Source organism: Jaculus jaculus, chromosome 1 (genome assembly GCF_020740685.1).
Source record: "Jaculus jaculus isolate mJacJac1 chromosome 1, mJacJac1.mat.Y.cur, whole genome shotgun sequence".
NCBI classification, from domain to species: domain Eukaryota; kingdom Metazoa; phylum Chordata; class Mammalia; order Rodentia; family Dipodidae; genus Jaculus; species Jaculus jaculus.
Window position 1 is genome coordinate 341,674,684 of NC_059102.1, and position 17,288 is coordinate 341,691,971.

At 42.3% G+C, this 17,288-nt stretch overlaps 1 protein-coding gene across 1 annotated transcript in view; it reads left to right on the top strand.

Moving 5' to 3' along the window:
• Iars2 (isoleucyl-tRNA synthetase 2, mitochondrial) overlaps positions 1 to 17,288 on the top strand; it is a 66,244-nt gene that overhangs the window by 37,161 nt on the left and 11,795 nt on the right. The window contains exons 13-15 of the mRNA XM_004670106.2: positions 3,265 to 3,367; positions 4,155 to 4,248; positions 16,776 to 16,884. Of these exons, the coding sequence (XP_004670163.1) occupies positions 3,265 to 3,367; positions 4,155 to 4,248; positions 16,776 to 16,884 (306 nt within the window). The remainder of the gene's footprint in view (positions 1 to 3,264; positions 3,368 to 4,154; positions 4,249 to 16,775; positions 16,885 to 17,288) is intronic.

A 17,288-nucleotide genomic window follows, 5' to 3' on the forward strand; every position in this document is an offset into this window, starting at 1 on the left:
GCCAGGGCCTCCAGCCACTGCAAACGAACTCCAGATGCGTGCGCCCCCTTGTGCATCTGGCTAACGTGGATCCTGGGGAATCGAGCCTCGAACCAGGGTCCTTAGGCTTCACAGGCAAGCGCTTAACCGCTAAACCATCTCTCCAGCCCAAAATGTCATTCTTTTTTTTTTTTTTATTTTTTTATTTTTGGTTTATTTATTTATTTATTTATTTGAGAGCAACAGACAGAAGGAGGCAGAGAGAGAGAGAGAGAGAGAGAGAGAGAGAGAGAGAGAGAGAGAGAGAGACAGACAATGGGCACGCCAGGACTACCAGCCACTGCAAACGAACTCCAGACGCGTGCGCCCCCTTGTGCATCTGGCTAACATGGGACCTGGGGAACCGAGCCTCGAACCGGGGTCCTTAGGCTTCACAGGCAAGCGCTTAACCGCTAAGCCATCTCTCCAGCCCCAAAATGTCATTCTTTATCCCTGTCATTAGCCAGCCAGCCCTAAGTAGAGTGTGGTCTTTGGACTTCGTGTTTGCTCTGTCAACACTAATCCCCGAGACCCCTCCCGTCCTGCCTTGCCCCTTGCTCAGTCCTCCTGGGCACTCAGAGCCCTGTGCCATTGCTCAGCAACTGCCCAAAAGCGGGATGTGAGCTCAGCCACAGCCAGGGTTGTTACGGAGGCAGGGTAGAGATTCGAAAACAGCTCGGAGCCATGGTTTGGGTGACACACTTCAAGGCCTTATTCTATTTTATTTTTTATTTATTTTTAAAATTTTATTTATTTATTTATTTGAGAGCAACAGACACAGAGAGAAAAACAGATAGAGGGAGAGAGAGAATGGGCGCGCCAGGGCTTCCAGCCTCAGCAAACGAACTCCAGACGCGTGCGCCCCCTTGTGCATCTGGCTAATGTGGGACCTTGGGAACCGATCCTCAAACCGGGGTCCTTAGGGTTCACAGGCAAGTGCTTAACCGCTAAGCCATCTCTCCAGCCCTCGAAGCCTTATTCTAACTGTGTGACTTGTTTTAGACTCATGGCTGAAAGAAACCCAAAGCATGGAGTAGTCAGCAGTTCTGCTGTAGGGTTAAACATAGCAGTTCTTGAAATGCACTTAGAGTGTTCGAGAAGTGCTATGTGATGGGCTACAAGTGTTACTTCTTTTTTCTTTTCTTTCTTTTTCTTTTTCTTTCTTTTTTTTTTTTTTTTTTGGTTTTTTGGTTTTCCGAGGCAGGATCTCACTCTAGCTCAGGCTGAATTCACTCTGTGTTCTCCGGGTGGCCTCAAACTCACAGCGATCCTACCTTTGCCTCCCGAGGGCTGGGATTAAAGGCAAGTGCCACCACGCCTTTTATATCTCTACCTTATTTATAAAATTTGAACAGTTTACTTTTATTCCTATATTACTTTTTTAGATGTATATTTCCAACATATTTAATGAAGCTTTTTACTGTTTCCTCAAAACTGCCAATCTAATGATAACATTATAAAAAAAACCAGCCAAATAACATTTCTTTGGGTCATTCATTTTAAATAAAAATACATAATTGGTATGAATAGCATGTGGATATATTTTGCTAATACATGTATTTTATTTATTCAGGTTTTTCCATGATAGCATATTACTATTTTCTTAACTGATAAAATGTTCTGTGCGAGCTATATAAGAGTGACGTGTAACCAGATAATACTGTCTTACAACTCGGTACTTATTGCAGAAAGTTTTTATAGTCTCATAAGGCAAGTTTATCTTCACTGGTAAAGTCCATCTAAAGTAAGTGGCTGTCATTGTGATATGGACTTGTGTCCATATAAATTCTTATGATTACCTGCTGGCATTGTATTTTTTCAGTCTTCTTTTTTTACTTGAGAAAGAGAGAAAGAGTTAGAATTAGCATGCCAGGGCCTCTAGTCACTACAGACAAACTCTAGATACATGCACCACCTTGTGCATCTGGCTTACTTGGGTCCTGGGAAGTTGAATGCAGGTCCTTAGGCTTTGCAGGCTGAGCCATCTCTCCAGTCCTCAATCTGTGTTTTTTAAAATACCAACTTAATGTCTTTTGTAAGATATTTCATATTTCAGTTTGTAGAGCATGCTAATTTATATTACCCATTTAGTTTTTGCTTCCTAAACAAATTTTGGTAAACAAATGTGCATTATCAGACCCAGAGAATCTAAGTGGTTGGTTTGCATGGTCATGACTAATCATGCAGGTGCAGGTTAAGAACTTAATGCTGCCTGGGGATGTGGATTAGCGGTTAGAGGCACTTGCTTTCCAAGCCTGAGGGTCTGGGGTCAGTTCCTGAGATTCACATAAAGCCAGGTGCATGCGTCTGGAGTTTGCAGTGGCAAGAGGCCCTGATAATGCCCATACTCTGATCTTTCTCTCTCTCTCTGTATGTGTGTGTGTCTGCTTTTTTTTTTTTTCTCCATCTCTTTCTCTTTTATATAAGTTAATATCTGGATTTGATCCCCTGTACCACAAAAATATAAATAAATAAATAAGCAAGTTCCATTAGAGCGGGTCTTGTTTGTTGTATTAGCTGCTATATCTGTAGGGCCTGGAAAGATGCCAAAGACACTGGAGCTTATTTTCTTTAACAGAGGGAGTAGCCAAGTTGTGGAGATGTTTCAGTCATGTAATTGGTGCATGGCTATAGAATTGGTGACAGGGTCAGAGCTGGAGCCCGTGTGTCTGTGCTCCAAGCCTGCTCCAGTGTTGCTCTGCCTCCTACCTGGTGGCCTTGGACTTGGTCCTGCAGCCAGCAAGGGGGCCCCTGAAAGTCTGAGTAGAAAATTCCTGTGGCAGAAGCAGTTTTAGCAATGTACCTACGTCAGGGTTTTTGTGTTCTGTATATCTTTGTTACTGAGGCAGGTTGGACAGACATTGGACCTCCTATGGGAAACCATTGTTTCTAATGCAGAACTGACTTAATATGTGGTTTGCTTTGGCAGGCATTGGCACAAGGAAGCTAACTAGGAGGGTTTGAGCCTCCTTCCCAGTAGCAGAGTGAGCTGATAGAAACAGAGACATCATTCACTGAAGTAGGGAAGTCAAGAGCAGATGTTCTCTCTTTCTTTAAGGGTGTATGTAATTGATTTGAATTTATTCTTACTGAATTTCCCTGATGGTAACAGCCAATCAAGCAATTAAGTTTTTGTCACAGTTAGAGACAAAATAGAAAAAGATACCACTGTGTTTTAATTTTAGACTCTTTGTTGATCAACACAATGGTAAATTGAATAATCCTGCCCCTTTCCTCTTTAAACAGCCAGACCATTGAGCATATTGTGAGCTTAGTGGAGCAACACGGCAGTGATGTGTGGTGGACGCTTCCCCCTGAGCAACTTCTCCCACAAGAAGTCTTGTCTCAGGTAAATGTGCATTTGTATTTAACAGCCTTTTTTTGAATAACATGCTTTCTTGGAAGGGTGAACGATTCTTGCTTCAGTGGATACAGCATTTTCTGCACAAGCATTAGGATCAGAGTTTAGATCCCCGGAACCCACCTACTGCCGGTTAAGAGGTGGAGGCAGGAGACTTTTGAAAACTCAAAGAAATCCCAGAAACTACAGCCCAGCAAGTCTGGTGCATAGTGGAGAAGAGCAGAGAGACCTGCCTCAAAAGGGGGGGAAGGCAAGGATAGGCACCCACAGTTGACCTCTGACCTTCACAGCACACGCATGCTGTCGCACTCTCACACACACAGATATAAAAACGTGATTGCAGTATAACATTCACGAATTTACTGACCATAGTGAGAACTAAATGAGGCCAAAAAGGCAGCGGGGTGTTAGTTAACGAAGCACTGGGACAGGAGGAGCATTTGTTATCTCTTTGGGGACCAGGATCAGTTTTGGTCATCTTAGCTGGCTTGGTGGCCCTGTGACCTCACTCACATTGTTACACCAAAACAGTGTTGGATCTGACATGGCACTCGCTGACAGTCTTACTACCCTGGGAAATGGGTAGTTAAGTGTCTGTGGTCACGTACATGCCATTGGAAGGGTTGAATTAAAATGCAAAACCCATTTGAATGTTTAAAAATTTTATTTAAAAGGGTGAATATAGTGGTTGTATTACATTTTTCTAAAACTTTGTAGCATGTCCTGTGCGTGGACTGGCTGTGTGTAAGCCAAGTGCTTTTGCATTGTCTCACAGGTTGGTGGTCCAGATGCCTTGGAATATGTGCCAGGTCAGGATATTTTGGACATCTGGTTTGACAGTGGAACTTCATGGTCTTGTGTTCTTCCAGGTAATTTCTAAAAATAGACTATGATTCACTTACCATGTTTTAAAAATGTCCCTTAGAGGAGATCTGTAATCAAACTTTTTTTTTTTTGTTTTTACTTTATTTGGAGGAAGGAAGATCTGCCTTTATATAATTTTATACCTAGAAAGAACCTTGGAGATCATTTAATCCATTGATTGGCCAACTTTAAAATAATTTTTAAAACTTATTTGCAAGTGCATGTGTGCATACACCCAAGCACAAACTCTGGGCCTCCTGCTCCTGCAAACCAACTCTATATGCATGTGCCGTTTTGCATCTGTCTTTACTTAGTGCTGGGGACTTGAACCCCAGGCCAGTAGGCTTTGTAAGCAAGCTCCTTTAACTGCTGAACCATCTCTCTAAGTCTCCCAACCTCTTTTGTTTTCCAAGATGAAGTTTTATTTAGAACCATAATATATAAAATAGATTAGAATAGTGATTTTTTAGCCAGGTCTGATGATACAAGCCTGTAATCCCAGTACTCAGGAGCTGCAGCAGGAGGATCACAAGTTTAAAACTAGCCTGGGCTGAAGAGTGAGGCCGAAGAGAAGAGAGACAGGCAGTTCTCTGTTTGACCTTTGGCCTGCTTGGCACCCTTGTGGCCTCTGTTTGGAGCTCACAGCCCTAGCTGACCCCATCATTTTCACAAGAGATTGAATGGAGCCAAGAGGTGACCTTGGTCACCTAGTTTAGTGATGTCAGGCTAGAATGCAGGCACGTGGTTTGTCCTTCTGTGCTGCCATATGTTCCTGGCTTCCCCACGTCTATAGAGATTTTCCATGTATCCTGAGTCCTGGGGCAGGAGTTAGAAGGGGCCAGTAGTAGGAAGTGCCAGTAGAGGATACAGCTGATCTGTTACAAAAATGTCCTTCCAGATCCTGAGGGAAAGGCTAGACAAGGGCTAAAGCACAAGGCTGGTCAGCACTGCGATCCTGAAGCCAGGGTGAGGAGCCGGGAGTGGTGATGGAACGGACTCGTGTGCTTCCTGTGAACGCCAGCTGTGGCCCAAGGGGACGTTTACTTTCCAGAATTCACTTTTCTAGCTTTTTTACATTTATTTTTCCAGGAACTGTGGAAACAGCAGTGCATCTGTGCAGCTGGCCATTACGGGGATTGTCTAAATGTGCCTCTGATCCTAGGCCTCCTTTTGGGAGCATTAAGCAGTAGGATTTCTATTAGGTTAAATGTTCCTTTATTTGGACCTTTCTTTCAGCTTCGGAAATATGAAAATCAAAGTGTAAATAAACCCATGCTTGCTCCCTTTAAAGCTAAAATGTCCAGTGACTAAATATGATATGTTATTTTTATTTTTTATAATTTTTTCTATGGTGATTTTCAGATTTGCTTTGGAGGGGGGCAGGGTCTCACTCTAGCTCTAGGCTGGCCTTGAACTCACAGTGAGTCTCCTACCTCATCCTCCCGAGAACTGGGACTAAAGGCATGTGACACCACACCCAGCTCCGATTTTCACTATTATTATCTCATAGTTATGATTCTCCAAGCAAGTTTAGGCACTTTGTTTTCATAAATTATATAGAAAATGTACACAGGTAGCCCTGCTTGTGGGGTATAGCAGGCAGAGAGGTTTCCATCTGGCACACAGAGGGTGCCAAACGTGAAGCAGTGCTTTGGGGTGTGGCAGAGTTCAGTCACTGCTTTGACCCTGATAAGAAATATTGTTAGTGTCCTTGCTTTTTGGCGCTGGATATGGTTTTGTGCTATCAAGTTTAGTGCGTGTGAGTCATACTTGGAGGCACTGGCCAGGTTCTAAACTACATGAAAGCTGCTACTAAAGCTCTTCTGCTGTACCTCCTTCCTGTGCACGCTAGGCAAGTGCTCCGCCTGTCGCCTTGGTGTGTTAATAGTCTTAACCAAGTAATTTTTACTGTGACAGAAATTCATAGTGGAAAAATTACATCCATTTGATAAATCATGTATTCCTTTCCTGCCTTTTTAAAGTAATTGACTCAAAATTGATTTGTGTTTTAAATGTACATGATGCACCCATTCTTTTTTTTTTGGTTTTTCGAGGTAGGGTTTCACTCTAGCCCAGGCTGACCTAGAATTCACTGTGTAGTCAGGGGTGGCCTTGAACTCACAGCACTCCTCCTACCTCTGCCTCCCAAGTGCTGGGATTAAAGGTGTGTGCCACCCTGCCCGGCTCAATGCACCCATACTTGACAAAGATTTCTACCTTGTGAGATAACAAGCTGGGCATGGTGTGGCACCCCTGCAATTCCGGCCTTAGTAAGCAGGTTGCCTTAAAATATATTCCGGAGACTTCTGGTTAAGATGGCGGCGTAGGTACCACGCCAAAGCAGCCTAGGGAGGAAAAAGACCAAAAAAACTCAGCAAAATACACACTTTTACTAAAAAGTGAGGTGTATAGGAAATTGAAGCGGCAGCGGAGAAGTAGAAGAGTTATAGAGCATCCAGAGCCTGCAGAGGCGGGAAAAGCGGCTCTGGCAGCTCAGCCAACCGCTGCGGCCGCGGCGCACCAGAAAGCCGCCAGACTCGGCTCGAGCCGCAGGAAAAGCCAGGTGCGGGTGCTTCCCCTCACACCGCGATCTCCGCAACTCGGGAAACATGAGGGGAGAGTGGCAGCGAGCAGCGGAGGAGCAGACCGTGAGGTAGAAGAACATGTGGAGCAGTGAGAGAACCAGAGCAGCTGCGGCTCCCTCCCCTCCCCCACCGCCTGAGCCCAGCTCCAGCGAACAGAGCAGCGGCCCGGGACCCAGCCACGCCAACTTGGGCTGACAGCGGGACCTAAGCAGGAGCAGAGTTCGGCAGCAACATCAGCGGCTTCAGCACCGGTAACAGCGGCCCCAGCAGCAGCAGACCCAGGAGTGGCAGCAGCGGTAGACTCGGCAGCAGCAGCTTCAGGGGGAGCAGCGGCAGTGGACACAGCAGCAGCAGCTTCAGCAGCAGTGGTGGCTCCAGCAGTGGCAGCTACAGCAGCAGCAGAGGCAGCTGCAGCGACTCAGTTTGCCCCGTAGGAAAAGCAAGTGCCCAGCTCTAGAAATCAGAACAGCAGCCCGACGACCCAGGCAGCAACTTGACTGAGACCAAAATCACCCAAGGTAACTGGGATTGCACCAGGGAAGGGTCTCACTTGGTCACAAGCTGACTTGGATCCCTCAACAGACCAGAAATCTAAACCTCTTTGTTGATAGAGGATCTGGTCATTATAATAACTACTCTTGCATACATACTCGGGGCTGTTTTTGATTGAATGTGTACAGTGTTTAGTTAAATTTTAGAATCTACCTGTTTTTTATTCCACTCAGCCTGCTTGAATACTCCTATAGCAGGGAAACTCAACCCCTAAGAACATCTTTGTAGATACTCGGAGAGTCTTAAGAGCCACACCTAACACCTTAAGGTCCTACCCTGAAAATATATTACATCAAATCAATTGATACAGCTAAGAATACACAGCTAGCTAGAAAATCCAAGCATTAACTTAATCCAAGATGCAAAAATATATACATTATAACACAAGAAACACTAAAAAGCAAGACGATATAAATCCACCTAAAAGTATTCATGCATCAGAAATGTCCTCCAGTGAGAAAGAGTTAGAGGAAATGCCTGAGAAAGAGTTCAAAAGAATAATTATAAATATGTTCAAAGAGGTCAAAGAACACATGAAAACAATCAAAGAGGAAATCAAAGGAATCAAAGAGGCAGGACACCAATTTAATGAAATAAAGAAGGCAATACAAGACATAAATAGGGAAATAGAAATAATAAAGAAAAACCAGTCAGAATTACTAGCAATGAAGAACACAGTTAATGAAATAAAAAACTCTGTAGAAAATCTCACCAGTAGGATGGATGAGGGAGAGGACAGAATATCTAAGCTAGAAGACCAGGTGGCAGACCTAATGCAGTCCAACAAAGAGAAAGACAAACTTATAGAAAAGTATGAGTGGGAATTTCAAGATATTCGGGACACTATGAAAAGATCCAATATAAGAATTCAGGGCATAGTAGAAGGAGAAGAACTCCACTCCAGAGGCATAGTAGGCATCTTCAACAAAATCATAGAGGAAAATTTCCCCCAAATTGGGAAAGAGGTGCCAATACAGATACAGGAAGCCTTTAGAACCCCAGCCAGACAAAACCCAGAAAGAACTACTCCTCGCCATATTATAATCAAACTTCCAAACACACACACCAAATAAAAAATATTGAAAGCAGTTAGAGAGAAAAATCAAGTTACCTACAAAAGCAAGCCCATCAGGATTACAGCAGAATATTCAACACAAACTTTTAAAGCCAGAAGGGCTTGGAGTGATATATTCCAAGTTCTGAAAGATAACAACTGTCAACCAAGGTTACTTTATCCTGCAAAGTTATCCATTCAAATAGATGGAGAAATAAGGACATTCCATGACAAAAGCAGGTTAAAGGAGTATTTGAAGACAAAACCAGCTCTACAGAAAATACTTGATAGAATCCTCCATGCTGAACAAAAGGAAAAGCACACATATAAGGAACCTAGAAAAAACAAGCTATACTCAAATACCAGTTAAAAGAAGAGAGCACAGGTAGAACCAGAAACACACACACACACAAAAATGGCAAACATAAATACACACCTTTCAATAATATCTCTTAATATCAACGGTCTCAATGCCCCAACGAAAAGACATAGATTTGCAGACTGGGTTAAAAAGCAGGATCCTACAATTTGTTGTCTCCAAGAAACTCACCTTTCTACAAAGGATAGACATTATCTTAGGGTGAAAGGTTGGAAGACGGTGTTTCAAGCAAATGGGCCTAGAAAACAAGCAGGGGTTGCTATCCTAATATCAGACAGGGAAGACTTTAGTCCAGCGTTAGTCAAGAAAGATAAGGAAGGTCACTTTATACTGATTAAGGGCACACTCCAACAGGAGGACATTACAATCCTAAACATATATGCACCTAACATGGGGGCTCCCAAATTCATCAAACAAACACTATTAGAACTAAGGTCACAGATAACACCAAACACAGTGGTGGTGGGTGACTTTAACACCCCACTCTCATCAATTGACAGGTCATCCAGGGAAAGAATAAACAGAGAGAGGCATCTGGACTAAATGAGGTCATAGAAGGAATGGACCTAACAGATAGATACAGGACATTTCATCCAAAGGCTGCAGAATATACATTCTTTTCAGCAGCACATGGAACATTCTCTAAAATAGACCATATATTAGGACACGAAGAAAATCTTAACAAATTCAGGAAAATTGAAATAATTCCTTGCATTCTATCTGACCACAATGGAATTAAACTCCTAATCAGTAGCAAGAAAGGCTATAGAGCATACACAAAATCATGGAAACTAAACAATACAGTACTAAATGATGAGTGGGTCAATGAAGAAATCAAAAAGGAAATCAAAAAATTTATAGAGTCAAATGATAATGAGAACACAACATACCAAAATCTCTGGGACACAATGAAGGCAGTTCTAAGAGGTAAATTTATAGCTTTAAGTGCCTATATTAAGAAATTAGAAAGGTCGCAAGTAAACGACCTAATGCTTCGCCTTAAAGCCTTGGAAAAAGAAGAACAAGGCAAACCAAAAATCAGTAGACGGGAAGAAATAATAAAGATTAGGGCAGAAATTAATGAAATAGAAACAAAAAGAACAATCCAAAGAATTAATGAAACAAAGAGTTGGTTCTTTGAAAGGATAAACAAGATTGATAAACCCTTAGCAAATTTGACCAAAAGAAAGAAGAAGAGACACAAATTAATAAAATCAGAGATGAACAAGGTAACATCACAACAGATTCCAGAGAAATTCAAAAAATCATAGGGACATACTATAAAAGCATATACTCCACAAAGTATGAAAATCTGAAAGAAATGGATGATTTCCTTGACCTATATGACCTACCTAAATTAAATCAAAATGAGATTAATCACTTAAGTAGACCTATAACAAACATGGAGATCTGAACAGTTATCAATAATCTCCCAACTAAAAAAAGCCCAGGCCCGGATGGATTCAGTGCTGAATTTTACCAGACTTTTAAGGAAGAGGTAACACCATTGCTTCTTAAGCTTTTCCAGGAAATAGAAAAAGAAGGAATTCTACCAAACTCCTTCTATGAGGCCAGCATCACCCTGATACCAAAACCAGGCAAAGATAGAACAAAAAAAGAAAATTACAGACCAATCTTCCTCATGAACATAGCTGCAAAAATTCTCAACAAAATATTGGCAAACAGAATACAAGAGTATATCAAAAAGATCATTCACCCTGACCAAGTAGGCTTTATCCCAGAGATGCAGGGATGGTTCAACATACGCAAATCTATAAATGTAATACATTACATAAACGGGTTGAAGGACAAAAATCTTATGATCATCTCATTAGATGCAGAGAAAGCATTTGACAAAATCCAACATCCCTTCATGATAAAAGTCCTACAGAGACTGGGAATAGAAGGAACATATCTCAATATAATAAAGGCTATTTATGACAAGCCTACAGCCAACACATTACTAAATGGGGAAAAACTGGAAGCTTTTCCACTAAAATCAGGAACAAGACAAGGGTGTCCACTGTCCCCACTTCTATTTAATATAGTTTTAGAAGTCTTAGCCATAGCAATAAGGCAAGAGACACACATAAAAGGGATACAAATTGGAAAGGAAGAAATCAAGTTATCATTATTTGCAGATGACATGATTCTATACATAAAGGACCCTAAAGAGTCTACTAGCAAGCTGTTAGAGCTGATCAAAACCTACAGCAATGTAGCAGGATACAAAATAAATACACAGATATCAGTAGCCTTCATATATGCTAACAACAAACACACAGAGGATGAAATCAGAGAATCACTCCCATTCACAATTGCATCAAAAAAAATAAAATACCTTGGAATAAACCTAACCAAGGAAGTAAAGAATCTATACAATGAGAACTTTAAAACACTCAAGCGAGAAATTGCAGAAGACACTAGAAAGTGGAGAAACATCCCTTGTTCCTGGATTGGAAGAATCAATATCGTGAAAATGGCAATCTTACCTAAAGCAATCTACACATTTAATGCAATCCCTATCAAAATTCCAAAGGCTTTCTTCATGGAAATAGAAAAAACAATCCAAAAATTCATTTGGAATCACAAAAAACCTCGAATATCTAAAATAATACTGAGCAACAAAAAAGAGGCTGGTGGTATCACCATACCTGATTTTACCCTATACTACAGAGCCATAGTAACAAAAACAGCATGGTACTGGCACAAAAACAGACATGTAGATCAGTGGAACAGAATAGAGGACCCAGATGTAAGCCCAAGTAGCTATAGCCACCTGATATTCAATAACAATGCCAAAAATACTCATTGGAGAAGGGACAGCCTCTTCAGCAAATGGTGTTTTGAAAACTGGATATATATCTGCAGAAGGATGAAAATAGATTCTTCTCTCTTGCCATGCACAAGAATTAAGTCCAAATGGATTAAAGACCTTAACATCAGACCGGAAACTTTGAAACTGCTAGAGGAAAAAGTAGGGGAAACCCTTCAACATATTGGTCTTGGCAAAGACTTTCTGAATACAACCCCAATTGCTCAGGCAATAAAACCACAGATTAACCACTGGGACCTAATGAAATTACAAAGATTTTGCACTGCAAAGGACACAGTGAAAAAAGCAAAGAGGCAACCTACAGAATGGGAAAAAATCTTCGCCAGCTATATATCTGATAGAGGATTAATATCTAGGATATACAAAGAACTCAAAAAGTTAAATAATAAGGAATCAAACAAGCCAATCAAAAAATGGGCTATGGAGCTAAATAGAGAGTTCTCAAAGGAAGAAATACGAATGGCATATAAGCATCTAAAAAAATGTTCTACGTCACTAGTCATCAGGGAAATGCAGATTAAAACTACATTGAGATTCCATCTCACTCCTGTCAGATTGGCCACCATCATGAAAACAAATGGTCATAAATGTTGGCGGGGATGTGGAAAAAAAGGAACCCTTCTGCACTGCTGGTGGGAATGCAATCTGGTCCAGCCATTGTGGAAAACAGTGTGGAGGTTCCTAGAACAGCTAGAGATTGATCTACCATATGACCCAGCTATAGCACTCCTAGGCATATATCCAAAGGACTCATCCCATTTCCTTAGAAGTACATGCTCAACCATGTTTATTGCTGCTCAATTTATAATAGCTGGGAAATGGAACCAGCCTAGATGTCCCTCAACAGATGAGTGGATAATGAAGATGTGGCACATTTATACAATGGAGTTCTACTCAGCGGTAAAGAAAAATGAAGTTACGAAATTTGCAGAAAAATGGATGGACCTGGAAAGTATTATACTAAGTCAGGTAACCCATGCCCAGAAAGCCAAGCGCCACATGTTCTCTCTCATATGTGGATCCTAGCTACAGATGACTGGGCTTCTGCGTGAGAATGAAAATACTTAGTAGCAGAGGCCAGTAAGTTGAAAAGGAGACATAAAGGGTGGAGAAAGGAAGGGAGGAGGATACTTAATAGGTTGATATTGTATATATGTAATTACAATGATTGTAATGGGGAGGTAATATGATGGAGAATGGAATTTCAAATGGGAAAGTGTGGGGGTGGGGAGGGAGGGAATTACCATGGGATATATTTTATAATCATGGAAAATGTTAATAAAAATTAAAAAATATATATATATATTCCATCTTGCTCCTGATGAGTACAATCTCACTATAATTTACTCCTGTTGAGAAGTCTTACAGTATTTTACTCCTGTTATGGAAGTCTTAACTATATTTTTACTCCTCCTCGAGAAGTCTTACCATAATTTCTTTCTGCTTGGGAAGTCTTACTATAATTTACTCCTGTTGAGAATTCTTATTATATTCTACTCCTGCTTGATTAGTCTTAGCATAATTTATTTCTGCTTGAAAAGTCTTACTATAATTTACACCACTTAAAATTTTACTATAATTTTCTTTCTCGAACATTTGTGCTCAGTCCCCTGTAACCTGACTCAGTGTTTGTCTGTTTGCTGTGAAGACATTATTGCAAGAGAGTGACCTTGCTTTTGAACTACATTGTAGCTGTCTGTCTCCACCTGTGCCTACTAGTATAACAGATGACTTGAAGCATGCAGTATAGACAACCAGTTTCATGTTCTACTGGCAGCTTCTTTTTCTTACTTTTGTTCTTATTTATTTATTTATTGTGGTTCCCTTAGGAATCAGACCCAGAACCCTATGTATGTGAGACAAGCACTGGGCCACCGAGCTATGCCTCCAGCCTTCTGGTGACAGGTTTTATAGCAGTGAGACTTGGCTTCTAAGTCTTTTTGTTTGTTTGTTTGTTCCGTTTTATTTATTTATTTGGGAGTGACAGAGAGAGAGGCAGATAGAGAGAGAGGCAATGGGCATGCCAGGGCCTCCAGCCACTGCAAACGAACTCCAGACGCATGCGCCCTCTTGTGCATCTGGCTAATTTGGGTCCTGGGGAATCGAGCCTCGAACTGGGGTCCTTAGGCTTCACAGGCAAGCGCTTAACCGCTAAGCCATCTCTCCAGCCTGGCTTCTAAGTCTTGACATCAGTTTCAATGTGAATTCAGAGTAAAAGACTCATGAAACTGAAACAGGACAACTTTCTCTTAAGGGAATGGCTATATTGTAGCACAGACTGGCCTCAAACTGGTGACATTCCTACTGTCTTAGCTTCATTAGTGCTGGGACCCTAGGCATGCACCACTACACCAGGCTTTATATATATTTCTTTATAAAACAGGGTCTTGCTAGGCTGGGCGGCCTGGTGCTCACTGTGGCCCAGGCTGGCCTTGAACTCGTACTTTTCCCTGCAGTGCTTAGCACACTGTGTGCTGTTATCAGTGCTCAGTAATGTTGGTGGAATTGGTTCAGTTTGAATCTCAGGTGTGTCACCCCACCTGCACTGAGCTCGCTTTTCTACTGTGAGGAGTACAGCCCCGAGTCTTCCGTGTTAGAACGCGAGGACAAGTCATCATGTTTTAAGTCAAAGGGCTCCAGGGCTGCTTGGGCTTATGACTTATACCTTAAATGTAGAAGCGGCCTTCCTCAGACATGTCATGCCCCTTGGTTTGAAAAGTCACTGAGTATAAATAAGTACCATGTGCCTCCATCTGAACTCCCAAAGTGAATATTTTATTGCATTTGCTTTCTGTACATATGTTCATATGTAATACATGCATTTTCATTTTCATTTACTATTCATTTGCAAGTGGATAGAGGTGAGAGAGAGAATGAGCACTCCAGGACCTCTAGCCACTGCAAACACACTCCAGATGCACGTGCCCCTCTGTACATCCGGCTCTATGCGGCCCCTGGGGATCAAAGCTGAGCCACCAGGCCTTGCACTCAAGCCTTTAACCACCGACCCATCTCTCCATCCCGCCGTCTCTTAACTAAGTAGCTCAGTGTGTGTTTCCTAAAGTTGTGCACGGTGCCACGTAAGCATAGAGGCACTGAAATCAGAGCGTCAGCATGGATTCCCTGTGGTGAACTGTAGCGCATGTCCGGTTCCAGCGTGGCATCCTGTGCGGACAAAGCAGGAGGACCGAGGATGCAGTCTAGGTGTCTGGGGAATTTGGCCATCCAGTCTCTTCGGTCTTCTCATTCTCTCTAGGGAAGGGAGAACTTATTTCACAGGCTGTCCCTCTGGGTTTACGTGATGTGCAGAACTGTCACGGGCGGGATACGTGTCTCTAGTGCATCTTGTAAGTCACACGGTGGCTGTCTGTCCCTTTACTGGTGGTGTTGAGCTTTGGCTAAGGTAGTGGCTGCCAGGTTCTTTAATCCCAGCACTCAGGAGGCAGATGTAGGAGGATCGCTGTGAGTTCGAGGCCACCCTGAGACTACATAGTGAACTACAGGGCTAGAGTGAGACCCTATGTTGAAAAACCAAAAAAAAAAAAAAAGATTCTGATTTAAACTAAAATCCTCTCCTGTTCTCCCCAGTGGTTCCTGTATCTTGCAGGGAGGTTCTTGAATACTGGAAATGTCACTAGTTTTCTCAGTTTCCAATAGTAATTAAGCATCTGCAGTGATTCTGATCTGATATCATTGCTCCTAATGTTGATCAGGTGGTTCCTTACCTCATTTTCTCTTTTTTAGTTTTTACACTTTTATGATTTTTTTATTACTAGTTATGGACATACTCAGTATGTAAACATCCTAACATGTTGGCACCATCCTTACCCTCACCCCTGTCCCCCTCTGCAGAGACCCTCCGTGTTGTGGGTCGTGCACTGCGGGGCAGCCATCAGTTATGGGGAGAGGTCACGTCTCTGTGCGCAACATCCCAGCTTGTGGCTCCAACAACCTTTCCACCCCCTCTTCTGCGAATTTCCCTGAGCCATGCTGGGTTTGTTTTAGGTCTACTTCAGTGATGGCCTCTTAGTCCTTAGCTCATTATTAACTGTTGTTTCGTGTTCACTGCTGAAGTGTTTCCAGCTTTTCAAGCTCTGTCCTAACAGGAGGTAGGGCTGCCCGCGCAGCCCGTTCACTCCAGTGGGTCAGCGTGCGTCAGATTACAAGTTCATAAGTTCATAATTGGGTCTTCATCAGGATCAGGTATTTTATGTTTTCTTTTTTTTTTTTTTTTTTTGGTTTTTCAAGGTAGTGTCTTACTTTAGCTCAGGCTGACCTGGAATTAACTATGTAGTCTCACGGTGGCCTCGAACTCACAGTGATCCTCCTACCTCTGCCTCCCAAGTGCTGCAATTAGAGGCGTGTGCCACCACGCCCGGAATGTTTTCTTTTTCTTTTTGGGATTTTTTTTTTTTTTTTTGAGACAGGAATGACTGTGTAACCCAGGTTAGCAAACTCAAAGCAATTCTACTGCCTTAGTCTCTCCAGTTTTAGAATTATAGGCACACACCACTATCACTAATCATTCTTTTTTTTTTTTTTTCTTTGTTGGCTTAATGATTAAGCTAAGGCAAAGTGAAGTGTGTGAATTGCTGGTGACAGTGCACTTTAGTGGGACATTATCCAGGTTCAGAGGTCAACTTGACAATATGCTTTGTTAGAACCTCTGTGCCTCACTTTTCTCATCTCTACAATGGGCACAGTTATGCAACCTACCTTTATTAGAGTTACAATGGAGTGTATTAACATAGAAAAGCTGATGAATACTTATTAAATATTTGTTGTATTAATCGTATTTTATTTTCATTACAGAGTTAATTCAAAATACAGTGATATTGATCGTTAATTTGTGTGTGTGTGTGTTCTTCTGTGTATGAGTACATGCATGTGTGCTTGTGGAGGCTAGTGATTGACATCAGGTGTCTTCCTCTGTCACACTCCTCCATACTCTCTGAGCAGGATCTCTTACTGAACCAGTCCCTAATTTAGAGCTTATTTTAGTTGTGGTTTGGGAGCTGATAGTGAAAGGTTTCCTATCTTGGTGTGGATTAATAAAGTAATGCAGAGGCGACATACTTACTGGATTGTCTTGATGCTGACATGTAATTGTTTCCTCGTTTTTTCAGGTACTGAGCAAAGAGCAGATGTGTACTTGGAAGGGAAAGACCAGCTTGGGGGCTGGTTCCAGTCTTCCTTGTTAACTAGCGTAGCAGCAAGGAAAAAGGCCCCTTTCAAGTGAGTAAACCTGAGCTGATGGACAGGCCAGCCTGCCTCCTCTGCTCCTCTGAGTCCCTGCCTGTGTGGAGCACATTTGCCTGGTGCCAGCCAGCCTGGAGCCGAATTCTACCTGCTTCTGAACTTAAGGTTTACACATCAGTGTTGTCAGAATAGTGGCGCACATGTCCCTGGGAGTGCAAAACTGAATGAACATGAGATCACATTTTGTAAGAAAACACCACTGTCTTCTCTCTCAGAAGAGAAACAAGAATTTAAGGCCTGGCATGTGGAGCATGCCTGTAATCCCAGCACTCTGGAGACAGAGGTGGGAAGGTCTCAAATTTGAGGCCAGCCTGAGCTATGTGGAGTGACCCTGTCACCACCCCCACCCCCACTCACCCTTGCCAAACCAAACCTACAAA